General features: G+C 38.5%; 1 protein-coding gene across 4 annotated transcripts in view; it reads right to left on the minus strand.

The window, feature by feature from the left end:
* Window positions 1-636: 636 nt before the first annotated feature.
* The window catches only part of OSBPL3 (oxysterol binding protein like 3), an 82820-nt gene continuing 55884 nt past the window's right edge, over window positions 637-27572 (minus strand). For 2 of the 4 annotated variants that reach the window (XM_054273982.1, XM_054273980.1), the window contains exons 12-24: window positions 25803-25933; window positions 23218-23325; window positions 20305-20439; window positions 19479-19572; window positions 16201-16451; window positions 14258-14395; window positions 11438-11501; window positions 8353-8431; window positions 6105-6249; window positions 4654-4798; window positions 3857-3983; window positions 3194-3316; window positions 637-2027 (exon numbers count right to left, since the gene is read on the minus strand). In XM_054273982.1, coding sequence (XP_054129957.1) covers window positions 1931-2027; window positions 3194-3316; window positions 3857-3983; window positions 4654-4798; window positions 6105-6249; window positions 8353-8431; window positions 11438-11501; window positions 14258-14395; window positions 16201-16451; window positions 19479-19572; window positions 20305-20439; window positions 23218-23325; window positions 25803-25933 — 1637 coding nt within the window. In that variant the 3' untranslated portion in view covers window positions 637-1930. The remainder of the gene's footprint in view (window positions 2028-3193; window positions 3317-3856; window positions 3984-4653; window positions 4799-6104; window positions 6250-8352; window positions 8432-11437; window positions 11502-14257; window positions 14396-16200; window positions 16452-19478; window positions 19573-20304; window positions 20440-23217; window positions 23326-25802; window positions 25934-27572) is intronic. The other 2 variants (XM_054273984.1, XM_054273983.1) reach the window with 1 other exon arrangement.

Raw genomic sequence — 27572 nt, forward strand, 5'->3', positions numbered from 1 at the left:
CAGATTTTGTCTTCATATAAGTGTGAACCTTGCCTTGTTTAAAGCTGCTGGCATGGTAGTCAAGTTTTTCGAAGACATATTAATTAGATATAATTATGCTAACTTCTTTGGTAATAAATTATGGAAATGATGGTGAGGCAGATCCTGGGCAAAATGAAAAATGGTGAAAAAGCACTCATCTGCCTCTGAGACAATGAGGCTTCAAGGTAATAGAAACCAAAGTACAAATATACATCTAATCTGACACCACAGATTTTGCTTAAAATTTAAAGCCTTCATAGTATTTCCTTCATGATACATATAATACAAAGATCCATTTTTAATAGATTTTCTCTAGAACAATGCAGCACAATTGCAGTAAAGTGCAAGCTTTTCTAAGCTATTAGTCTGTCCTCCTAGGAGTCTACTTTATCCATACCATATCCAGTTGTTCCAGCCATAAGCCAATTTAACAAACCCAGCATTTGGGTTTGTTTTGTGTCTTTAGAGTGGCATGTAAAGAAAAGAAAAGGGTGTGATGACAGAATGCAGGTCTATCATATAGAAAACTGCATTGCTGCCAGAGAGTTGCAGACACACGGAGCAGATTTGAAGAACCATGGATCAGGCTTGGGTTGCAGATATGTGTGACTGATCTATCTTTTAAATTAGTCTGTTAATGACTGTGGCATTGTGATTTGATGAAAAAAAACCAACAATACTACCCATCTCTATAATCTTCATTCAAAAGTGAGGCTTCTGCTACATTTGCTTCCTGTTAAATTTCTGACCTATGGTTTAGTAGCTTCACATATTGAACCATACATATAAAATTACAGGAAAGGGATGCAATTGATTTAGTGCAAGACGTTTAAATATCTATCTGAACTTAACAAAAAAACAGAGGAAGATCAAAGACTCCAAACACTTCTCCATAAGGCAGATGGTAATTTTTTAAATATAAGATTTTAAATACGTTATTTCTTAAGAGGTAGAAAATATCAAAATACTAGGAAAAAATTTCTAGCTTAAAATAATCAGTTTGCTTACTTTTTAAAAAGTCTTACTGCTGCAATTTTTAAGTGAATAAAAACAAATGAAGCTATGGAAGCACAGGATTTCGTGCTTTGTATAAGATTTCACTTACTGGAAAAAGAGAGAGCTTCTTCATCTAGTCAGTGCTCAAGCAGTATTTACAAATGATCTCCTCTTTTTGCCCTGTTGGGGGCTATAAATTTGAAGTGAAAATTTTTCCCAGTGGAAAATTTTGGCGATTCCTGACTTTCTAGCACTACATTTAACCAGGTACAGTTTATGTATAAGGCAGTAGAACCACCGACGTAAGCTCAGAACTACCTCTTCCACAAAGCTCAGAAGGAAGTTAATAGAAACAAAAGCTTACTTAAATCTTTCCTGCAGACAGCAAAAGATCACAGTTAGATTCCAGCACCAGCTGATAATCTGTTTTAGCAATTTATACCAGCCCAGAGACGGCTGAACTACTCATTGCACTGTGGAAGCCTACCTACAATTTGAGTTACTAAGGCTTGCACTCTTCCTCAGCACAGCTAGGAGATGCTGATGCTACTGTCTCCAATGCAATTCAGTAAGGCATAATTTAACTCAGAACTAACATTATTACACATTGAAAAAGTAGTGTAAAAGCTCCTCTCTTTTCCATCTGTTAACATTCAGCACTATTTATTAAATATTTTATAAAAGGAAGTTAGGATATTTATACATTCAAACAATCACTGCAATAGTTGAGTAAAGGAAACAAATGAATTACCAGATTCTAAATTAAGCATGATTCTGGAGATTTGCACATATGCATACACCACACACATTCTGTATGTGTGTGTGTATATATAGATATATAGTTATATTTTATATATGTCTTTTAAATCAGATCCAAGAATACAGCACAGAATGTCTTCACTTAGCTCCTCTTTCACCAGAGGACAGGATTGTCCAGTTTGGAAAAACCAGGTTCTTTCCTAAGGTCCATGTAGGTTCCATTGCTCACCCAGGAGTCATCGCTGGATTTCCTATCAAAGATTAAACAAATGTAAGCTTATTTTTTCCATCTATATGCTGTGTAATGCAGTGTAGCACCATGCACAGATACCAAATCCAGCCCACAAACCAGGAGCAGTGCAGCTCATTGCAGCCTGCAAACAAGGCAGTACAGCTTGGTGTGTCTGCAGTGGGCCAAGGAGAGGCATCTCAATCTCATGTTCACCAGAGAACATCACTATTAAAGAGCCAAATGCATTAACTCCTATCTGCTCTAATACTTTTGCTATATAATAATTAAATTCTTTATTCCACCATTTAATTCTACAGGATAAATCTCAGCTTTCAAATCCTCATTGTAAGGATTCAAATCCTCATTCTTATTCACAATTCTCATTGTGAATATACAATCACAAAGTATTAGACTTTGCCTTTATCCTGCTTCCCTTTAGTAGGTGTGATTGGCATGTGATGAGTTATCTCACCAGCTTGTCAGATGTAGTAGTGTAAGCCATTCCCTTTTGCACCTATTTAAACCATTCCAGTGTTCCTCAGAAGTACAGTATAGATATATCCAGAAAAAATAGGATCCTAGATCTGCTAATAGGCCCATACAACATTTATCTTGGCTCCAACTCTTTCACTGCAGGAGGACAGAGAAACTAGGGGGCAAAAGACCACATCCTCACCAGCATTCCTTTTTGTCTTTTGATGCCTCAAGTCTCCTGTTTAACTGATTTACAACAGGAAGAGATAAAATGCCCTCAGAACAATAATTCTCTCCCCCTAAAATAGGGGAAGCATGTTCAAAAATAGCCCTGGAAGTGAAAGGCTCCAACTCTGCACATTTCCACACCAGGCAATCCCACTGAATTCAGCAGAGGTAATTGAGCTAAATCCAGCTACTCCAGTTTGCTTCAAAGAATCAAAGGTGCTACATTCACTCAGGCAAATTCAAATGTAGACCAATTGCCATCAATGCAAAAAAAAAAATAAAATTCAGGGATGTACTAATAGAAAACTAATACATAACTGTGAGTTTTAACCAAGTCGGGAGTATTCTACATTACCAAAGTACAAACCCAAAGTATATGGGGGAGCCCTGGAAAACACTGGAGCCTCTCACATGGAAATTCAGAATCAGATCTATAATAAGCGTTTCAATAAATGACAGTATATGCTAATTATTATCTAGTACCTGAAAAATCTAGGCTGATGCTCTAGATTGTTTTCTTCTAGCACCTTCCGTCGCTCTCGCTGTAGCTGCTCGATCCTCTGCTTTTGCATTTCAGCTCCTTCAATATTCCCTTCTTCCAGAAACCTGCAGCAGCAGTGATATAAACAATTGGTCTCCTGCCCCCAGAAGAATCTAATCTTTCCAGCAGGTATTTCACAGTGTTTGAAAGGTAAACAGCTACCTCTGCAGACAACTGCACTATGAAAAAACACTTCAGGAAAACTAACTCTTGTAGCAAGCTCAGAGTCACAGTTAAATTAGATTCTTCTACTTGGAAATTTGCAAAAGCTAAAATTTCACTGCAGAAAGGAGTTTCTAGTGTCTCAGTTTTCGGTTACTCAAATATTGTATGCTCAATATCCAGTACCTGAAGTACTGAGGTTTTAACATCCTTGGAAAGACAGTTATCTAGAAGCATCCAAGAGGCAATTTTAGGACACACTTCCATAATAACTAGACCATTTCTCAATAAGTGATTACAATGTCTGTTTCAGATGCACATTAATGTAAAAATAGAAACACACTGCAGTTATCCACAGAAAATAGTCTGAGTTCAGGGTAAAGTGAGTGTACAAAAGATTAAGAACTATTTTAGGAAAATATTTCGGAGTTGAAGGTTCTTACCTTTGGTCTGGCCTAAAACGTGTGTCAGTGGATGGGAGTAATGACCTAGTTTGTGGGTCCAGTTCATTTAACTCCAGTGCAAATTGTGTAAATCCATACCACTGTTCATAATCTTTAGGCATTGGATCTACAGAAGAAAAAAGTACATTCAGAATTTAAATTAAATGCTATTATATTGAGAAAGAAAATTTCAAGCTCCCACCAGTCATTTGTTTATGCCTGATCCACAGTGTCAATTCTGGGGGAACAAGAGGTTTTTAATAATGTGACAAAAGAGAACATCCCCCTTGATAATTGCACTGCTACAAGACAGATTTCTGTTCTCTCAGCTGAATCACAGCACAACTGTGATGAAGGCCATGCTATTATCATAATGTTTTTTTCAAAACACAGTAGACAAAACCCCACAAGCTTGGGAGAAATTCAGCTATCACTGTCATTACAGAATTGAGCTTTGTGGGCTATCCTCCAGTGTTCAACACATGAAATAAACAACACTTCTCTGCACAAACAGTAGGAGTTTGTTCCTTTTTTTCCCCTTCCTGCTAGAGTCCTCAATACTCACTTCATGCCCAAATATGAAAATGAGGGAGAATGGAGAAAATTCAGGAAGCCATGGGATTAAGTTCTCATATCATTTAAATTATCTATTCTTCTGATGTAAGTTTTAAATGCTTGACAAAAATCTAATGTCCTACAGAAAAATAACAAGAAATTGGAGCATAATAAAGATATGAAAACAGTAAGCTTATACTGAAGATCCCAGTTTGTGTACATGAGCAATTCTGATCACTAACTTGCTCTCCATATGCAGTTTGAAGATGAAGTTGTCCCACAGTACAAACTTTCATGCCACTTCCCAAAGAGTCGATGCACAACTTTCCCAGATTTATCCATGACACTGCCTTCAATCTCATGTGCATTTGGACTCCAATACTTTGCCTAGAATGAAAAGGAACAAGGAGAAAGAAGGTACATAGGAGCTCAAGTGCAGCCCATTTTGCCATGCCAGCAGCACCAGGCTGTAGAGCAATGATAGTTGTTCATTTAGGTGTGCATACAATGTCAAGTGCAAACAACTGCTGTTACTACCATTAAAATACAAACCTATTAGTATGTTAGCTTCTTAAAATACTGGTGTTGAAAACTGTATTTATTTTGTTTGCTTTTTTTTAGGGGCAGTATGAGGTAAAGTGCAGCTGACCCTGAATTTTGCCCAAGGACAGTTGACCCTGAGTCCTGACTTGGTTATCTACATCTCTCCCAAATTTGCAGAAGAGGAAGAGAAGGAATTCATACGTTAATCTCCACTTTAAACACTTTACAATATCAAAGGTGTGAGATTTGCAGGCTCTCAGCCTTAAATATTCGAACTTTAGGCATCCAGAGTAGCTCTGAAAATACATGAAAGTACTTTCAAGTAAGTATTTGGGAAAAAAAAATTATCCTAATGCTTCTTAGAAAGCACAAAGTATTCAGGAAAACAAATTAAAAAACCCCAAAGTTGCTGGGGAGCATGCCATGTGCATAGGTACACTGAAGTACTGTATCCCTTGTATTTGTATGGTCTGTTTTATGTCCAGCAGAGCCTTTCTCCATCAATCAGATACACAAAATGCAGGTTAAGGTAAGTCTCTTAGGATGATTTATAAAAGTATTTCTCAGATTAGAAATTTTGGCATTTCTTTACATTTTCATTGATTTTCATTTACTACAAAGTAATCTATTGCCAAAAACTGAATTTCATTTCAGTTATAAGGACAATTCCTGAAGAAGTCATATACTGTACTTGTACTGAAGCAAAAGCTTTGAGTAACACCCCAACCTCTTACTCAAACTCCTCTGAGAACCTGAAAAGGGCTAGAAAAGAGCATCAGGAGAAACACCCTGCTTAAGCACTGGTCCTACAGCTGCTGAATGGCTGCAAGCACAGCATGTGCCAGTGGGCCAGTAGGAGGCATGTGGTAACCAATGTCAGTAGCCACCTTGTGCCTTTGTCTCTCATCAAACCCAGAGTAGGTTTTCCATGATATTCCTTTCCCCATAATTCCTCCGTTTCCAGTGGAATCACTCAAGAAAGCTGTTGCTTCTCTTTTGTGTCTAGTGAGTGGCAGTTCCTTCAAAGTTACAGTTTTCAAGGAATCACAGGTAATTACAGCTTGTAAGCAGAAGTGCTGAGCTTCAGCAGGGAGCATCCTCCCACTGCTGTGCCTGTTAGAAAAGGCAGAGCCAGCACTGCTGTGGTTACCTTTATGAAAGTCAGCTTGCAGTGGCACGTGTCATCATTTAGATTTTTTATGATGATCTCTCCATAGTGTTCAATCCATCTTTGCCCACTCAAGATGTTATGGATGCAGGATGTCACCTTGTTCCATGCAAAATGGTCTTTAAAACTGTAAGGAAAAATACACACAAGAAAATTGTCATGCCATGTTCAAGTGAGCTCAAGCTTGAGGAAAAACATTTGCAGGCAACTTGATTAGAGAAACCAAATAAACTTTTTTTTTACTAGACTGCTTCATCTTGTTCCAAGCCTTCTAAAAAACAAACCCTATGGCAACAATCCCACCTCCCAGAAAATCCTTTTCACTTCTGCTAGATACTTTGGTCTTGAATTCAGTTTTCTCTCTATCTACTTGTCCTTCTAACCAGTTTTAAGTTTCCAGAAGTAATCATTCTGGTATCTACTATAGTCTGAGATGCCCATCCAAGCTTGTAACACAGTGACAATGGAGAACACAAGGACATGGGCCACCAGAACATGTACTTGGCTCAAAAATAAGCTTGGCTCAAGCCCTCAAGGCTGAGCCTAACATGTGTGCTTTAGGCAAGAGCCAAAGTTCTCACCAGGCACTTCAAGATGCAGTTGCACACTGGGAAACAGCAGACAGGGAGAAATAAACAAGTACCAATAGTGAATGCAACATTTCACCTTTTATGAAAGAAGTAGATGCTCTTATAAAACAGCTTTATAAAGCATCAAGGAAAGGAAAGTCTCATGAAGACATACATTCTACAATTTCTTCTGGGTATGGATGGCCAACTCACCACAGGTAAGGTAAAATATAAACTTACAAAGCACCACTTTCCCCAGAGCAAGTGCCTCACACACTTCCTTTTGAAGTTACTGGAATCTTTCCCTTCCTCCCCTTAATCACTTGCTGCTTTCTAAGGGCACACACAAGGACAGTTTGTACAGACTTGCAGATATGCAGCCAATTTATCCCACAGTAACTTGTTTTTCTGCCCTTACCTACACATGTTATCATAAATGCTAAAACCATCTATTAGTTTCAAAATGAACCTTAATACTAATGCTTAATTTTCCCCATAGCCTGGGCACCTTTTTTGTACCCAATTCTGTATCAAATAAACAGGGATACAAATCAACACATGGAGATCACACATGAATCAGATTGCTTCCCAGTTCATCAGCCCATCATAGGCCCTAATATATTAATTATTTTGGCTCTGAGCACTCATTCACATCATTTCATTTCAAAGCTTAGGGCAGGTGCTATGAACATAACATGGTTTATACATCACCTTTTGGATACTATCTTACTAGACTACAACTTTATCCACTTGAAAAAAAAAAAAGACATGCTTGATTTGATGAGTGCTAGGTACTTGAATTCTTTGTTGTTTTTGTTTTTTTTTTTTCAGATGGCAGGATGGCAGATTAATTAATTTTGTACTTTCTCACTGGAAAACAGATTTAATTGGAACAATACTCAACCTTTAGACCTCTGGTTCTGCAAACATGATGGATATAGGCCAAATTTTAAGGGATTTTAATTGCTCATCAATAATGGGCACTCTGACAAGCCAGCATTGAAACACTACAGATTTTTATTTAAAAAAACAAAAGGAAACAAACCAATTATACTCAACACTTCACTACAGTGGCTGCCTCCTTGGATAACGGACACCAGATATGTAAGTGGTTCTACTTATCACTTACAGTCATTATTTCTGCAGTGATGATGGTTGTCTGCCTTGCCTACAGCCCAGAACACCCCATGGTGTCAGGGTCCCTACAAATATAGTTAAAAAAGACAGGAACACCACCACCTCTTCCCCCAAGCCCATACTCGACCAAAAGAATTCATAGCTTCCTTTACCCTACAGTTTTTCCCTGTGAGTTTAAAATGCATTAAAGTTGAAATTCAACTGAAGTATGAAAATACCTTTTCATTCCTTCAAAAATGAAGTATGAAAAGGTATTTTCTTTTTTCAAGGTACACAAAAGTAAAGGGTTTTTTTTCATTGTTCGTGTTTCATAACTTTTGAAAGAGTCAGTGCTTCTGATTTATGCTTCTGGTTTTGGTTCGGTGGGGTCTTTCTTCCTCCCCTTTTCTCTTTAAATGAATTCAAAGGCCCCAGTCCTTCCAAAGGGCAGAGCAGAGCTGGCTGTCCTCTGAATGAACGTGGCTGCAGTGTGTGCAAGCACCAATGCCTGTGCAGGAACAGCAGAGCCCAGTGGCGGCACTTACGCTGGAAGAGTTACGTGTGTTGTGCCAACTGGAACAATCTCCATGGACTTCCCCCAGAATTTGTTTTTCCATCTGACATCTGGAACAAGAAGTAAAAAAAAGACAGGTTTAGTCACAGGTGGGTGAATCATGCTGTTTCTGGCTTCTACTTTATTTTCAAGAAACTCAAAATGACAAAGTTCAACAGAAGCATTCAAAGAATGTTGTGGGACCTTCAAATACATGATGGTGGGTTCGGTGTTGTTGCTGTTTGCTTTTTTTGATTTTCATCATAATACTGGTTATTTAAATAGCAAAGTAACAGATGTTTAACAGTCCTCTCAAAAATTTTTGCAAAATAAAGGAATTTGAATAAACCATAGGCAGCATATACTTGTCTGCAGTTCAGTTGCATTCATGCAGACATTTTCAAAGACAAAAGCAGAATTTCAAATACAAAAATTTAACAAGAAAATTCACAGTCAAGAGGCTAAAGAAGGTTTCAAATGGCATAAAATGGCGGAGGGTTTTAGTCCAACTCCCTCTGTAAGTTTAACTGGTCTTTTGAAATCTTGTTTGAATCACAGAAAGAGGAGTCCAAGCCTCATGCCTTTTCTTCAAAAATATAAAAAATATAAGAAAACTCAATGCAAGTTTAGCCAAATTTATTGAGCAAAAGCACCTGAAAAAGAAAGAAACAGAGAGAAGCATGGCAAAATGTGTGTATAGTTAAACTGGGCTAGATAACCAGGCAGTGACTTTCACAGTAACTTCAGAGCTCAGAGGAATAGTACCATTCCTGTTTTAGACTCTAGGAACTCCATTCCCTGCCCAACCCAAAAAAGAGGCAAGACTTAAACTCTAGTCTCAAAAAGATGCTAGTTCTAACAGAAGGAAAACAAAACACCATTTCCTGTGTAATTCTGGGGGAAATTCTTACACTGGTTGTGAGATGGATGCTCAAACCACAGCTAAGAAATTACTCAGGTATCCCCCGAGTATGTATGTGCAAGTGAGGAATGAGCCACACTGGGCTGCCAAGACCAGAATGGGATACAGGGCAGAATTCTGCACACAAAGAAATTACTTTTCTTATCATGTGAGAAAAGGACCTTTTGAGTTTTTGGCTTTGAAGTCTGGTGCTGGGTCAGCATCTTCAGTGACAGTGATTCTCTTGTGATTCCTACACTGCACAAGTGCTCCAAAGCTACTTCCAGTGTGATGCTGTTGAGGCAAATTCTGTCCTGGCTTTCTCTCTTCAGCAGTGGGATGGAAGAGAAAGGGCAAAGGTACACCCTACCAAATTTAACAGTTAAAATGCATCACCAGATTGTGCCAAATTCTATGCTCTCATAAATGGCAAAGCTGTCCCACAGAGATCAGCATGTGGGAAACATCTTGGGAGCCAGGGTACAACTTGATCACACAAGAATTTTAGGACAGAAGAGAAAAAGCAAAGTGTTATTTCAAAGCTGTGCTCACACTAATTCATGCACAGATGCTGGAATAGCTGAAACTTCCTTCATTTCCACTGCTCATGTGTTGACACTCCTCTGCAAAAGCAGTGCCAGCTTCCTAAGTCATGGAAAGCTATTTCCAAACTATTGGTGCCTGTGAGAGCCTAGTCTTCAGTTCACAAGATGTGATCAGGAGATTCCTTGGTGATGGAACACATGAACTAAGGTCAGTGCCTGGTGGGATGACAGCACTACCCTGGCAATGTTGCTGTCTCCTTTTGAGCTGAGAAGGCGACACAGTAAGTGAAAAGGTCTTTGCACACAGAAAGAACTGAACTCACTGACAAGCTGCCTTTATGATTAAATTGGTGTTAATCTTTCCATGTAAGTTAACATAGCCTCATTACAAGAGGTCAAAGCATTTTAAAATTGCCTTTACAATGGAAAAAAAAATCACTGTCTAGCCCTCCCATAAGCTCAGCCAGCCATATTTAAAAACAAAGCAAACAAAAATCCCCAATCCTGCTGCACCCTGACTGAATGTCCTATGCCCATCAGGACCAAATCTCAGACTTTAACAGTAATCAGATTCTCATCTCTCATTAGAAGAACTTCATTCTCTAAATGGAAGTGTTAAAATATTTGAATGATAAGAGTTGTCAAAATCTGTTAAACAAATCAGTCTCATCTATCTTTATTAAGACAGGGTGCTATCTGATCTTATTTAAACAGTGTTCAAGTTACTGAATAAATTTTTGGTCATCTTAGCTTTTGGGCTATGAACAAAAGGATTCTTGTGTCTCTGTATTTGTTTACAAAGCAAAGAATTACACAGAATAATAAAGCCCAGACTAATGGGTTCCAATATCTGTTCAGTATGGCTCCATCTGTGATAACTATAATCAAGTCAGCAGAGCCAATCAGGAAAAAAAAAGATGACAATATGGCCACATTGTGATTTGACAAACCCCTGGGTGAAGGATTTTAAGTGAGTTAAAAGGCATGGTTATGTTTTGTGTGCACTCCAAAATAATCTAATCACACAGGTGCTGTTACTGGCTGATACCTTCACTACAGTACACAGCAAACAAAACTACTGTTTTGAAAAAAAACAGTAGTCAAATAGCACAAAATCTTACATACTGTAATAATGCCAGCAGAGAAAGAGAAGGTAAATGTATTTACCCTTGCTGTTATGCTCATTTCTGAAAATTGCTTTCAGAACAGGTTTACAAGATTTGCCAAGGTTCAGGATTTAACTTGTAGTGTTTTCATGCTGTCTTCAGGCTTGTTTGTTTTATAAATAGCTTGACATGCAATTCTTTTTTACTAAAAAACAACATCCCTCCCCAACACGCCAAACAAACCTGATTTTAAAGAAGAACAGATATTTGTACATGAAAATAATAATCAATTAATGTTACATGAAAAAAATCCAAACAAAGCAAAATCTCTTGAGAATTTTTATAATAGCAGAGGATCCAAGTAAGAAGCATGCAAGTAAGGATAGGCTAAGATTTCATAAAACCATTCTAATACAAATTTAAGCAAGGAATTTAAAATTTTCCTAACTTCTGGATACTTTGTATCAGACATACAATTAAAACATTATGAACATTGTAAAAGTAAATGACAGACTGAAGAGTTACCTTGCCAAAAAGCAAAATTCACAGATTCAGCATGGCATGCAGAAATAGGTGGGTGGTGACTGACCTAAGAGCAAGACATGAAAAGAGAGGGGAAAAAAAGATTAACATATGAACACTTGAACAGTCCTTTTGGTTTGGCTTCTTTTGTTTTGTTTTCTCCTTCATTCCCATATGGCATTTACAATTTGAACATTAGTTTTCACTTTGCAGTTGTGTCCTGAAGGGGGAGGCAGTGAGATTAATAAAGGCTCTCAGACCCAAGAAACCTTGAAAGAAATGGCAAACAATTATTTTGAAAGGCCTGAGATTTTGTTCCAGTGAAAACCTAGCAATATACTTTGTACATTGTCTCTAAGGTAACAATTAAATTTACCCTTAGGACCTCTTAAGAGATTAACAAAAACCACACTTTGACTGCACAGACAAAAATTTTCAAAAAACCAAAAACACAACAAAGAGCCAAAAGCTTCTGTACAGTGAATAACCACAAAACCCTGAGTATGAGGGAGCAGATGGTGATCAGCATCTCCAAGGGGTCAGGGGTGAAGAAATGAAGCCAGGAAATTCCATCCAGCAATCCCCACCAGTGCCGCAGTGACACCCCAGGTGTTTCTAGGTGAAACTCTAACCACATGCACTGCATTTCATCAGCTTTGGGCAACAGCACGTGCCGAAATTAGGGCAACCACCAAACTAGCAAAGCAGGGACTGTGAGCAAATAAACAATTCAGACTATTAAAATGCAACAGTAAATAAAAAAAGCACAAAGTGAAAGGAGGAGCAGCCACTCCTCCTCAACCTGAATTCTCCCTTCTGAGTGAACACAACTAACAACTGACCAGGACCAGCTCTTAAGATGTGCAATGCCTGCTGTGCCTTGGGCAACTTTATTTTCAAGTCAGACTGCTATTTTTCACTATGAAAAATCAACTCAAAAAAGTTAAGTCAACTTTTACTTTTTTTTATTACTCATTTCACAAATCTCTTACTAAGCATTTTTTCCCACAGGCATCCAGTTATTTATTGAACATCCTCTACTTGGTTTAAAAAAAAAAAAAGGAGTACTAATTACTTTTAGCTATGGCCTAATTCAGCAAGAGCAACACACTCTCTCTTACATACTGTACCCAGATTAACCCCAGATGTCACTGTAATACATGGGTTAAACTTAGCTCTCTTAAACTGTTATAATTCCAGAGTAAGGTCATGGAACAGGAGTTATTCTAAACTCCCTCTAGTGACAAAACAGAATATTTGTTACTTTTGTATCTTCTGTCAGTCTATGCCATTAATTACATTCTGCCTGCACTAACAAGGTATCTGGAGTAAGCCCCAAAATGCTAGTGCAAGCAATAAGCCACCATTGCTGATGTAAAGTGAAATATTTAATGCTTGCAAGCTGTATTAATTTCTTTCTCCCATACTGCCCTCTGTTCCTAATATTTCTCCACCCCATATTGTTACAGTAACTTTACTACTCTAAGCTCACCTCACTTATTTCTCATATTAGAACAACAGTTTTACATAGCACAAGCCTGCTCAAGTAGTAAAATTCTTCTTTATAAAAACTAGCCTTTGTACTGGTTTACCCAATATTCAAGTGAAAATATCTTCCTTTAATTCAGTATAACATTAAACTCAGTGCACTTTATTATTCAAATTTGATGCTGTGTTGGTACTTGCAGTGCTCCATACACATCACTTTAGTACTGAAGTAGCACAGTGATGAACTAGATACATGAACTTTAAATTTGATTCTTGCTTTGACTGTATTATTTTCTGTTGGTTTTTTTTCCCCCCTCATTTGGTTAATGGTTTTTTTTCCCCCCTCATTTGGTTAATTTGGTTTTTTTCCCCCCTCATTTTTACTCTTGCCTGTGACATTTCCTGAGACTAAGGAAAGATCACATAACATTCTTTTCTGTCGATTCTAAAACATAATGTGCAAAGTGCTTCACAGGCAGTAAAAAGCACTTTTCATTTCCTAAAGGAAGCCTCTGAGAAGTCTTTCTCTGATCAAATTTCTAGGTTGCACACCTTTGCCCGCTTGCACTTTTTGTATTTTTTTTTTATGTCTAGACAGAATGAGACAGCTTTCAGTCATTCTTACTTTGCTACCAGCCACCAGGTATTTGAGTTTTATCTTTTTAACATATGCTTCAAGTTTAGTAATTTTGGTAGCTTGGCTGGTTTAAATTTAGTATTTTTCACTCATACTTAATAATTATTCTACTACTGGGTAATTATCTTCATAAACACTCAGACCATGATGTGCTGTATAAATCCTTCACCTACTCAGCTGTGGTAGCAAATTTCTCGAGGCTTAGCCTACTAAGTATTTGGACAGGAAGCACAAAGAGTCATGGTGCCATTGGAAATACTTGTGGTTGATTGACTTGCACAAGGGATGCATTTGTTATAAAAGAAGGCATTAAGCAGCTGAAGATACAGTACCTTTAATGATCACACACAAAAGAAAATGACAAGAATGTAAACTTTTGTTGCAGTTGTGATCAGATTTCAGCATGGGGAATTGCACTCTACTTAACCAAGTTCTCTTGTTACTGGAGCAGGCAGCCTGCCAGCCTGTGCTCCTCCAGTGTCAGCTGCTGGTTGTGATGTTCCACACCAAATTTAGCAGACTTTCCTCAAAAAACATTTCCCTTTGTTTATAATTCAGCAAAGGCCCTTGGGGTTTGCTGGGCTCAGGTAATGTAGAGTAATCTTGTATTTTGCCAGTAATTCTGGAGAATTCCAGCCACACATTTAGAATTCAGCAGTGTATCAAGTAGCAATTCTAAGGGTTGCAGCATACAATACCTGTTCTGCAAAGAACTGGAAACCCTTATCTTCACGGATACATTCATAGGTTTCTCCAAGCACAGGATTAAATGGCTTACTTCCAGCTCGGTAGTAACTGGATGCATAGGCAGAGACTGCAAAGGCAGCTATGTACACCTGGGAAGTATATTTTTGGGACTTAGGTTAATTAATTTACAACAGACACAAAACAAATAAAAGCAAGCTTTATCCTGATTCTGTATTTTCCCCTTCATTTGCAGGCTACGGACATGCATGCCTCCTGCAAGCTAAGCCCTAGTTCACACATTAGAGGATTATTCAATTTTCAGAGTCATTCAATAGGTCAGGGATAGAATGTCTAGGGTCAGATACTGCAAATTTCATCAACTGAAAAGTGTTTGAAACAGTTTAGCATTCTGCAACACAGTTCAAAGTAGTAACCTTAAAGTCACTGTTAAATTTAGTATAATAACTGGTTTTTATAGTTACATCTGTGACTAATAAAAGTACCAACTATTCTTTTCATAAACATGGCACAGGAAGTATTGGATGATTTTTCACCAGCTTTGCTATTTCTAATGCTGTTTGACTTAAATTGCTTTTTATCTACTGGGTGCTATTACCTAATCATGAAACTGTTGATCATGACTGACACACAGGTAGCCCTTCCAAATTTCTGCTGTCAACTCAAGCATAACATGAGAAATTAGAATTCACAGTTGTTTGATTCAAGTCCTCTTTGTAATACTTTTTTTCCTCTTTTCATTCCCTTTTCCTCATCTTGTGAAAGTGTAGATACTCTCTTTTCACAGTTTCAGAAAACAAATCCACTGAGGATATGCTCTTTTGTGAACTATTGCAGTTACTATGCAACAGCTAGCACTAAATTTTGCTTGAGGAGTTTCTCAAAGGCAAAGAATACACCAGTCTGAGGTAATAATTTCCAGATACTTGGGCGTGGGGAGGAGGGAAAAGGCTTCTTTTCCCTCCCTTTTGAACAACTACTGCTCATTCCCTTTTCCTTTTAGCATATGTTCTCAAGAGAACACAAAATGCTACGGACTCAAACCCCCAGTGAATGACCACACCCTGTGAACTAAATTGTAACCCTTGAAAGTATCAGAATGAGGAAAGAGACTTTTCAAGTAGTATTTCAACATGATTACCTACTCTCATTAATAACGTCATTTTGAGATAAGATACATTCAGTTGAAAAGGCTTAATTCAGTTTGTGGGAAAATCTCTATCTCTCATTTAAGAGAATTTAGGGAGCTTCTAATCCTTTATTTATGGGCTTGCATATTAAGTAGCTCTTGTACACCTGGAAGCAGAGCAACAAATGCATTTCTCTCTTGTTGTTTTGCCAAATGCAGAATTCAGGGTTCTGCACTGGAAGGGGATGACATCATTATTGTACCCAACATACGGCATACAGCCTGATTTTGAGATCTTGAACATTTTGGATAAACACAAAAGCTTCAGAAAACCAGTTAACAAAAACAATGGAGCTCATTTAGTAATATAAAGATGTCACAGTCATGTAGGCTGGAAGATCCAGCATCTCTATGAAGAAATGTGTTACCACATCAGACACCCTTGAAAAAGATCTATTGTAGCTTTCATCTTTGAGAGGGAACTAAGTTCAATCCCACCCTCTCTTTTTGTTGTAATTTTTAATATTAGAGAGCAAGAGCTGCAAAACAGAACTAAGCTCCTTTCTTGTTTAAACTTGCAGTACAGCAAGGTACTTGAGGAGAGAGAGACTTTCTGAAAAAGCAACAGAAATGGAACAGCATAGTCAAAAATAGTGGCTGTGTGAGTATGTACAGACATTTGGAGAGTTTGCCTCTCAGCTGAGAGAAACAAAACAACGGACTAGAACATCTTCACTTCTTCAGTACTGCTTTTATGTTAATTCTCACTCTGTGAGTGCTCCTGAGAGTTTGCAATCAGGAGTTTACCATGCGCTCGAAGGGGTTTGGCGTGTGCGCCGCTGTATCCAGGAGCTCGCTGTACTCCAGCTCCTCACAGAGGCGCTGCAGTGTGTTCAGGGGCTCATTCAACTCTACAGGCATGGCCACCTTGGAGAGATCCTTCCCTATGTTATTCCTCAGGATATTCCACAGGCTGATGTTACTGGTGTTAGGGCATGGAGCTGGTAAACACGTTCTCCGTTTAGAATTGCATCCGATTCCGCTTTCAGAAATACAATCTGAAAAGGAAGGAAGTGGCAGAACAATTAAATTCACATTTTCTTAGTTTCATCCCCCTCTGCAAACATACATTAAAATGCAACCATCTTTCCTTCTGTCAAAACTTCCTTCCACCCACGAATCATTTAAGTATTTCACTTGTGGTTGAAGATAGCCTGTTATAAAAATGACAAAATTAAGAATCACATTTTATGTGCATTAGCGGAAGCAAAATGCCAAGTACAAGAGATGCATAAAAATGACCTTCTTTTCCCTTAAAGTCTGCAAAAAAAGGCTCAGACTTTCCACTGCATTTGAAAGAGTAAATATTATAACCATTTTATTTGTAACGGAGATGGATTCCTATCTGTTTAGGGGATATAAAACCTCCTTCCTTGACAGAGCTTCAATTAAGTTGACACTTCTCAGAAGGCAAGATGTAACTTACAGATGCAAGGATAATAACTACTCCTACTGATCTCTTCCTACTTCTTTGCATACTCCTACCAGGAAAATTTCCTGTACCATGAATTTACATTCAGGCTTTTCCACATTGCTCCCCATAGCATTTAAACTTAGCGATGTTACTTTGAGATATACCCCCCATATATTGATGGAGAACTGATGTGTTGTAAGGATGCAAAAGCTGAAGCAACTGTAGAGCTATGGGTTTGTTGAAGATTAAAAAAAAAAGGACTCAAGTCAAGAGTCCTTGACATGAATATCTGAACTCTGTGTTCCTATATCAAAGCAGTCAGAGCAGGATAAATAGCTCCAAGTGTGCCATGATAGGATTTGTAGCAAAATCCAAATAGAGCTACAAGCTTCCACAACAGGCACTAGTCTGAAGTGATTATATTGCTTAGCTGTACATCACTTTTGTTTCAGAGTGTGTTTGCCGCTACAAGAACATATTTTATCTTTCCACATCCCCAGGAGCACCTAGGGAGCTCCTGCCTTAGGATCAGTTACTATTTGGAGACACCCAGGCATAGCCTCAGTCTGTCAAGCCCTGTCCTTTTCTGGCTTTCCTCACACAGCTCTGTCTTGAAGGAATTAAACCCGCACTGGGCTGCACATCTCCTTCTGAGCTACACATGCCTGGAGAATCCCTGCCCTTAAATGCACTTAACCAGTACTTCCTCTTCTCTGCCACTGACATAAGCAGGGTATCAGCAGTGCTTACAGCAGGGACAGCTGACCACAAGGACAAACTTCTCCATGCCTGCCATGCCTCCCAGCCCCTGCCTCACGTGGAACATTTAAAGGGTAATCAGTAGCATCAGAGTTTTGAGGAAGGAGTTTCCATCTTTCTTACCACTGGCAAACTCCAGTTCCTAATACCTCACATGACTGAGTTACTCTAACAAGGTCAGGTGAACCATTTGCAGCTCCTTGCCTCTATCTTTCTTTTTGCTTAAAAAATGGCATGGGCACTATGGGTCCAAAAACCTACCTGAAACAATTATACTGTTGAGAGTTAAGGAGCTCACTTCTATACTTCCCTATTGGAAGAATTTATTTCATATCAGAAGAGGCCAAAAAGAAGGATGTTCCCTTAGATACCTCAGGAATGAGGTAAATGCTAAAAACTTATCCTTGTTTAAAAGAGCTCCCAGAAATGGGATTTGGCTATGTCTTTTCACAGCTTCTGATTAAAAACAGGATACCAATTGGCTCATTTACGTATTCTGGACCAGTCCATTAATTGAGGTAAGCTGCTGAAAAAACAGAGTGGAGCAAGAACTTCAGTATTCAGATAACAAATTTTCTAAGCAGTGAAGTTTGCCTAGTCTCCATCACAGAAAGGCCCAGGCAGTTCTGGTTTGTAGGAGCTGTGACAGACAGCATGAATGCCAAAGGAGGTTTAGACATCTGACCTCCAGTGGGAGTCAATGACTTCTGAGGCCAAACTGCACCATTATCAACATCTGATCTGACCTTCTGCATTACAGTGTCCAGAGGATTTTGTCATAATCTCACAATTTATGATGCAGCTAAAGCCCTGTAGAAAAACGACATCCAGTTTTCTATTATTGGCAGTGGCAGGCTGCCCAAAGCACAGAAATAGCAGGTACCAGAAGCATGCAGAGGTGCTTCTTATACTGAAGAGCTTCAGTGACAGCCTTTGCTAGAAAAAGACGAACTGCCACATTAATACAGCTTTCTAAGGTCCAGATCATGAGATAAATTCTTTTGTATTTTTTCCTATTTTAAAGGAAAAATTTGAAATTTCTTCATTTTGATTTTTTGACCAGTTACAGAATACATATCAAACTACCCAAGTTATTAGGAATCTGCTGGTTCTTGGAGATGATCAGGAAACAGCTGCTAGTGAGAAATCACTGTTCAGCATTTTTGAAAATAAAAATATATTGTTAGACTGGAAAGAACATTGTGGTTAGCTGAAATGAGTTGAAGGCACAAAGCCAAGTAGGTTGTAATGACCAATTCTTCTCCTTTTTTTGAGTCTCTTTCCATTAGGAGGAAATATAAGCATAGGTATTGTCAAGTACTTATGCTTGTACCTTTCTTGCTTGTATTACTTGAGACTATCATGAGTAATACAAGCAAGAGAGAAATTCTTATGGTCATGCACCAGAGCTGCCAGTGTTCCTTTAAACACTGAGTTCTTCTAAAACAACAGGACTTCTGAATGCAGTTGCTAAATTGCAGACTGAAAAAACAGTGTGACAAGGAAAAATAACTTTTTTGAAAAAATGAAAGCAGCTGGTCCTTACTACTTTGAAAAAATCCTGTGGCCATGAGAAACTGAGAGAGAGTGGGAGTCACTCAAAGCAGCCAAGGAAAGAGGTGTTTCCCTGCTGATACAGAACCACCATCCTGCTTAATCAACAGTGCCCAGATAGGCAGATTAGCTGGAATCTGCTGTTCCAAACCAATCTCAGTCTATATGAGAAAAAACACAGACTTTTTACATCTCAAAACCCATAATATCAAATTATCTAGTAAGAGAAGAAAAAAATATCCAAAACAAGCAGAAACAAAATTCTCAAAACATGGCATAAATACCTCACTGAACTTACCTAAAGTTTGTCTTTCATTCTCCATGTCATTGCTTAGGTTATCTTCTGAGGCATTATCACTGATATCACTTACATATGAGTCATCATCTGATACCTGAGTGTGGGGTGGGGAAAAAAGCAAGATACATCACTCATTAAAATAATCCCGAATGCACGTGGACATTATTACTTTCAGCTGCAATTACTGTTTTAATATAATTGAACTGTCCAAGCTGTATTTCAATGCTATAGAAAAGTACTACGAAGTCCTATGATGTTCTCAGAGTGGAGTCCTTGCTCCACTCTGTTTAGAGTTTGGGAGAGATTGCTATAATTGAAATTTTAACTTGAGTGTAGACATGCTTCCTCTCCTTGGCTTCACTACCAAGAAGGTTTTCCTCATATCAAAACTCAAGGTTTTTATGGAACTCAAGAGAGGAAACAAAGATCTAATAAATTTCAATATGCCTGACATCGGCTTCAAGGCATCTACAGGTACCACAAGGACAGGTATGAACAAGTATTTTTGTGGTGCAAAAATACAAGTTCCCTGGGCACCTGTATAATGGACTCAAGGCAGCCTACAATGTCTGCAGTATCTGCATACTAACTCCTTAATTGCCATCTCCCTCACTGTGTATGTAAGACTTCTTCATAATACTTGCTACCCTTTACAGTGAAGAGACAATGACAACAAATATATACAAATGACTTATTAATTTCTAAAAGTTTTGAAAATTTAAATTTTCTGGCAGTCTTCTGGTGTACAGTTAGTGCTCAGAAAGATTGCCAGTCAATAAGCAGATAAGAAAATACATCTGAATGATGTCAATCTCCTTGCTCAGACCTCATTTTCTGAAGAACTAGCAGACAGCAGGACTTCCTGTGCATCAAAGAATTCTGTGAGAGAGTCAGCAATAGACAGTCTGCTTTCATTGGACACCTGGTGAACCAGACCTCTGCCTTCCTCTCTTGAATTTTCCTGTTTAAAAGGAAAAAAGTTTTGAGCAGGGAAGTAGCACAAACAACACTGATGCATGCAATTCCACAGTCTCCTAACCTGAAGGGCTGTAAAACACTGGGAGAAGATTGCACATGCTCCTCTTCAATTTATGTGAAAGATAGCATGTGTTTCAAAGTGGGATTTAAAACCAAAGTAAAACAGACCAAAGAGAAGGAAAAAGAAGGAAAAGAAAGCAATGCATATTGAGTAAATCACCTACGGTGCTGTATATAAAAATGCGTTGCTATTTGAATTATTTAACCAGATATATCCAGTTTAACCAGATATATCATCAAAAAGCCCACAAAAGAACAAAAGTCCCATCTCTTTATATTACACCCTAGATTCACATTCCTTCCTGATCTTAGCAAATTAATTAATCTTTTCCTGCTCAAGCCGTACTCAATGCAAAGCCTGCCATAGAATAGTCTACAAAACTCAGAGGGGTAAAGTTGCTTGTTTATAATAGTATGTTTTCCTAGCTCTTTTTATTCTCTAATTTTCTATGCTGTGCTTTGGAAATCGCTCCTTCATATCCACACCTGAGGTATCTCCACGTTACCCAAAACCAACAGATTATTAAAGCCACGTAACCGGAATTGCTTCTGCTGCTGGAGGCACATTTGACTGGCACAGAGATCCTGACAGCCCCTCCCATGGGAGCACTGCGGATCATTGGTGTAAGCGGAGCTCCAGTAGGTGGCCTGGCAAAGGTGGGGTGACCAGTGAGACCTGTCGTTCTGTAGAGAAGTTTGTGTGCTACTGTTTTCCCTGATAACTCCACCAACGCAAAGGGAATGAGCTATGCTGGCCCAAATGAGTGTATTAGCTGCTCTCAAGATTTTCTGCATGGGGTGCTTTACTAGCTTATAACCATGACTTCCACATCATAATTTTGCAGGAATTGTAGTATTTTATTTTCAGAACAACATAATGAACAACCTGACAAGCCCAGAATCGAGCTGACAAACCTTCTTTCAAAGCTTTTCTGTTGGTAGGCTGTGCTGTGGTATGGAATGTTATTTGGTACACACTGATAATGGTGACATGGAAACAAAACAAACTGCTATAAAAAATACTTGAAAAATCCCTCCTTTTACACAGGGATAAAAGAGAACCTCAACATTGTTCCTCCTGGAGGAAGGCAGTTATACTAGCCTACAAGTGAAAAAAAAAAAACAGCCTTACACACATAAGCATTGCTACTGGGATTATTTCCAATACTATTTTGAATCTGAGAAGGAAAGCAAGCAGGAAAGACTCATAAAAGAGCATCAGGTTTATATATCTAACACATGAGCTTCAGTTTTTCTTGTTCCATATTCCCACTTCGGCATGATGAACTACAGTTGAGTTACCCAATAGACAAACAAAAGTTTTCCATTATGCAAAGGCTTGAGATGCTATTTTATACTGCTTCAATTTTCACAGGTGGATCACAGCACCCAATGTATCATTTAGTGACAAGTTTTGTGCAGTGGCCCTGTCTTCCTCAAAGCAGCACTACTGTATCACAGTCCTCACACAGTCTTAAAATGAAGCTTCTCCAGTATAAGTGATTTCATCCTCAAGTTCCAGCCCAAGCCACGCCAGAGGGAATTTGTGAATGCAACCTCCAAAGGACCTTCTGAAAGCTATTTTTGTCATGTGTGTCTCTTTGTGTGTGTATAGCACATAGCACAAGATTTAAAAATAACCCATTGTCATTGCAAGGACCTCCACTGAAAAAGAAAATAACTCCTGAAACGAAGTAACAACGCATTAATGCTTTTCTGGATAGCAGTGTAAGGGCTATTCAAATTCTTGTGGGTTTTAAAGCAAAAGGCATCAGAATGATCAACTACCTAAGGAAAAACCCAAAACTGAACAGCTAAATATGACCAAAACACAGCTCCACTACACCAGAACTGAACCAGAAGCGAACAGATGGAATCTGTTCTGGAATGACTAAACTGTCCTTAAAAATAAAAGGAAATAATTAGTTATGTAAAAGCCCCAGCACTACATGCACTCAAGTTCTAATGAAAGATTTATACTACAAGTACAGCAGAGGTTCCTGTATGAGTTAACATTTAGGAAAATCCATCAGAAATAACACAGTTCTGGCTTCCCTCACTAACACCATTAACACCCACATCTTATGACCTATAATTACACCATTTTCACATGCATTCTGCAGCGAGCCAAAAAACTGTCTGAACATCAGTGGAATCTCAAACCAGCTAACTGGATGTAGAAGAGTCCCTGGCTTCACACAAAGACAACTAAATGGCTGAAAGGGCTCTTTTAGGTCCCATTAACTCTGATCCTTTAATGGAAATGTCTGAAAATCGTTCTAAACCTTACATGATCCACACTGGTAGCCAACATTCTGGACTAACAGCCCTTGGATGGGTGACAGAAGATCTACATAACTTAACAAAGGATTAAAAGGGCAAGAGAAACAGTGGCAGAGGGTGACAGGTGGCAGCTCTGTACATGCTGAATGAGAAGCAGGCGAGGGAGAACACCAGGAACCAGCAGCAGAAAGCAATGGAAGATGTGCTCAGGAAACCTGCTCACAAGGCAAGTCTTTGAAACCAAACACCACACAATGCATCACCAGAGATGACTCACAGCCAGGAAAGCAGACTGGCTTTGCTAACACACCACACCACGGGGACACACAGAGAACAGACAAGAGGCAGCTATGCAGCACTGTCTAGGTGTAGGGGCTGGAGGAACAGGACATCACTGAAAGAGGAAATCCATACCCACCTTCACCAAATCTGGGCTTGATTTTGCATTAGATGCTGAATCAATGATCTTAGATTCGGCATGTATTCTGCGTAACCGGTCTTTAAGATCTGTGTTTTGTGCTATTGCCTGGAACATTTAACAAAAATATTGGGGATATAAAGTTCTCTCAACTAACTCAAATGGGGCTTTATTGTATAGAAAGGGGCAAAGACTATTTAAAGTGTAATATAAAACACCACCACATCCTTTTTTTACTGGTTCAGCAAATCCTTTATTATAAATGCTTCAAACCTTACTCCTTATCTGTCAAATTAAAACTGTTTTTTCTAGTGTGAGGAAACAGAGACATCAGTGGAGAAAAAAAGTCAAAGATGGCAGGGATATTTTTCTTTACACCTCCTTTCCTTCACTCCTATCTCCAACATAGCCTCACTCAATGTTATTTCTTGCCACATCCAAAACCATTTGATTTTCCCATATTGGTAGTTTCCTTTGCCTTTCAATGACAGATAAACAAGACATAAATTCACACAGGTAACAGGTACAACTCGTGTCCTATCAGATTATAATGGCAATAGTCAGAATAAAAAGCCTCTACTGCAGACTCATGTTTGTTACATGCTATTTACTTATTCTGGGTGCATCTGATAGACAGATGTCAATTAGAGTACACTTGTAGGAAGAGAGCCTAACTCTGCAATGAAAATGTCTCTAAAATAAAAGACTGTATTATTAATTTTGGGACAGTATTGAAGACTTAAATCCCATTTTAGTGATCTGAATCAATAGCAGGATGTGGAGAACCCTGCTGTTTACACATCCACTTTATCCCACAAATGCTTCTGCTCCTGGCAGTAATATGTGTTGGAAATTATCTTGGGTGCAGGAAAGCCGGAAAGCTCAATGTGATGATGGAGGGGAGAAAACTTATTTCTGGCTTTAGCTATATGTGGTCTGAATTTGCCATAAAGGTTTATATATCCCTACTGTGTCAAATGCCCAGCACTGTGTTAAATCCTCATCAGGCAAGTGCAAAATAGCTCTCCTGTAATGACAACTTTCCATTTTCATTATTTGCTACAAAATGTTTTCTTCTTTCTGCTGGCTACTTCCTCCCCCCCCCCAAACCAGAAACATTGTATTTTTTCCCATTCTGTATTTCCTTTTCTTAGAATGTGTGTAGGTCAAGGCTACAATCTTAATGAGGGGACGCAGAGGCAGATGTGCTAGTTTTGGGTGGTTTATTCACTTTAAAGCTGCTCATTTTTCTTCCACTGCCAGGCTGATGGAAGCAAAACAGACTTTACAGATCTGCAGATTAAAAAGAGCCCTCATAGGTGATTACCCTGCTGAAACAGCCAAGGTTCACAGATGACTTCTGGATGGGCTACAAGACTGATCAAGCATCAGATAAAACTTAACAGAATTGTTTTTTAGACATGTACAGGATGAAGATGGACAACCACATTTCACTGCCCAGAAAACAAAATAATTCATGCTAAGCTGAGTGTTCACTAAGTTCAGCAATTTTAAAAGTGGTTTTCTGATACAAAATGGTAAACAAGTAACACTGAAAAAATAAAAGTCACCTATTCAAATATCATAAGTGGAAAATATGAAAGCCAAAAACAAAAGAAGTGCAAGTGAATGAGTTGTTACACAACTTCAACTTTCTCTAAACACTGTGGAGACATCACAGCCTCTGTGATGTCCAGGCAAAGAGGCATGTCATACTCTTAAAAACTGTGATCACATGCAGCTTTTGTAAAGCAAAGGGAAGTTTTCATACTGAAATAATTCTAGAAAGAATCTACATCACACTGATCAGTGCCAGAGAGTCTTCCCTGCCCCTGATGTGGTGTTTGTAATAAACTCTGAAATTTCAAGACCCTGGTAATGATTGCCCTCATTGCCCTGGAATCAGATCAGTCTGGTTGTCATTTTTAAGCATGACCAAACTGAAAAGTTCTGATCTCTACCAATCTCTACCAAACATAAAGCACACCAACCAGACCCCTACCTTTTTAAAGAGCACAATCTTTGGTCATTTAGAACTCTGCCCTAATAGCTCCATTGCTGCTTTTAGAGGAGTGAGAGATAATTGAGGCTGGAAGTCAATATAGCAAGTTGTACTTGAATTTGCTTTGCAGTGTCTCGGTGAAGCTCTAGCGCATTAGAAGGGACAGCTGAGTGCATTCAGCCACTCTCATCTTTGTTTTATGCCAAGTCATATACAGAATATTTGAGTGCTGTTTAGGTAAAGAAAAGGAAAAGGAAACCTGCAGCCCATCAGAAGTGAGTAGTAGCATGTTCAGAAAGAAAGCAGACTCATAGTCACAGAGCAGCCCTCTGATTCTCCATCTCAAATTATATAATTAGACTACATACCTAAATCAACCCATCTATCAAACTCCAATGATTTGACAATACCTTTAACATTTAGCAAAGTCTCTGAAAAATGTGATATAGAATAACTTACTATGATTAAATTCTGCAAATTTTAGCACACAGCTGACACTAAAGAAACAGAAATTAACTACTCTAAAATTTAAAAGTAGTATCTGATGACAATGAAGCTTGGTGAGCTTCAGCATGTCACTTACAGATGTTAAGGCATTCTTCAAGCCCACTATTTGTGCAGATGGAGATGAGGATGCATCGTACTCCAGCATCTGCTTCAGCTTTTCTCTCTCTGTAGATATGGTGCTGAAAGCTGACCTCAAGGTGAAGTAAACTAGAAGCATTTCATAGAAAGGGACAGTTAAAAACAATAGCAGCCAATTGTATACACACCAAGTACATAAAACTCCAATAAAGCATCATTTATGGTGACAGAAGCAAGAATTTAGGTCGAGAGATCCAGAGTGGGTTACTAAAACCAAGTAATATTAATCAAGGCTATAGGGCAGATTTTTTGTAGGAGACATGTTTATGGTGAAGGCTACTGTGTTGACTATATTAGCCACAGCCAAAATTACTCTGATTCTTTGTGACAGATGGCAACAAAGCTAACTAACCACATCTGCTCTTCACTTGCTTTTGTTTCCCAATTAGCTTGAATCTTCAGATGGTCATGACTCTATTCCATATTCCTCTATAAATTTCAGTGGGGGGAAGAAGAAGAGACAAAAGGAAAAAAAAATCAAATAGGGAAAAAAAAAGGCAGTTCTAACACATATTGTGCAACAGCTATAGGGTTAGTAGTTTCCCCACAAGCAAGTCAACTGTGGTATTATGTTTTGTTATCTTTTTCTGTGATAGAGAAATTTCAGCTTGTTAGATGATTTAGTGACTCAAAGGGTCAGATCCTGAATGATGTGCATGCTGTGCTGCTACTTCTGCTCCTTCCTGAGGCACTATCACCAGCCCAATACATTTAAATCAGACAACAGATCATGCAATTTTAACATCACTACAGGGAGGTTTATAGGGAAAATGCACTTTTAGAATTTTTTTCACCACTACGACATTGCATCTTCTCTTTAACCACAGGGAATAAAAATTTATTTGAGCAGTACTTGTCGGTGTAGGTTTTCAACACTCATCTGACTGGAGCATTAGAGGACTTCTGAGGACCTAATCAAGCCCTGTAATACAGCCATGAGACTTGCCAATGCAAAAATGAATCCATTTACAGGGAAATAAAAATGATAGAAAACCTGAGCATGGACGCATGAGAAGGGCAAACAAGAAATTCCTAATACTTCTGTCTCCTAATCATCCACTCTGAGTTAACCTGAATCTTCATCATTTCACTGAGTAAGTTATGTGACCCAGTTTGGTTTTCTGAAAAATTATTCTGAAGGTATATTCCAATACTGCAAACCATTACCAAAGCTATTCTTATACTATCCAAATAAATCTTTAACAGTATCATAGGGTGGGGAAGGAAATATGTCCACTGTGATCTATTCTGTTAGGCTTTCTTTTATATATAGATAACATGACCAGAATCTTCAGTGACCTTCAAGGGCATTTCATATTTTGTATAGTAACTTTACTTTTCAAGAATTTCTGCCTACTAAATGACTAGTGTTACATTTTATGCAATTTGTATCAAAAAAGTGACACAAGAGGTTTCTCCACTACTTTTTCTTGGAACAGGGGTGCTATGAAGTAACTTCAGAGAAAAATTCTTTATCCTCATTATCCTCTTAGCAAAATGATTCTGCAGTCATTACAACAAAGTTAATTGTCCCTTCAAATGTGTGGATCAATCTAACCAAAATTTCTGTCATGGGCAATTCCAGTAAGATGATTTTGAGTAGGTGATTTCTTTGCTCTGCTTAACAGCAGCTTTTCCCACTGCATCCCACCCTCACTTCTTCTCTTCTTCAGGAAAACATACGTCAGTTTTGACTGTAATTGGCTTT

Source organism: Melozone crissalis, unplaced genomic scaffold, assembly GCF_028551555.1.
Source record: "Melozone crissalis strain CALT ecotype California unplaced genomic scaffold, PUWL_Pcris_2 ptg000016l_1, whole genome shotgun sequence".
Taxonomy (NCBI): domain Eukaryota; kingdom Metazoa; phylum Chordata; class Aves; order Passeriformes; family Passerellidae; genus Melozone; species Melozone crissalis.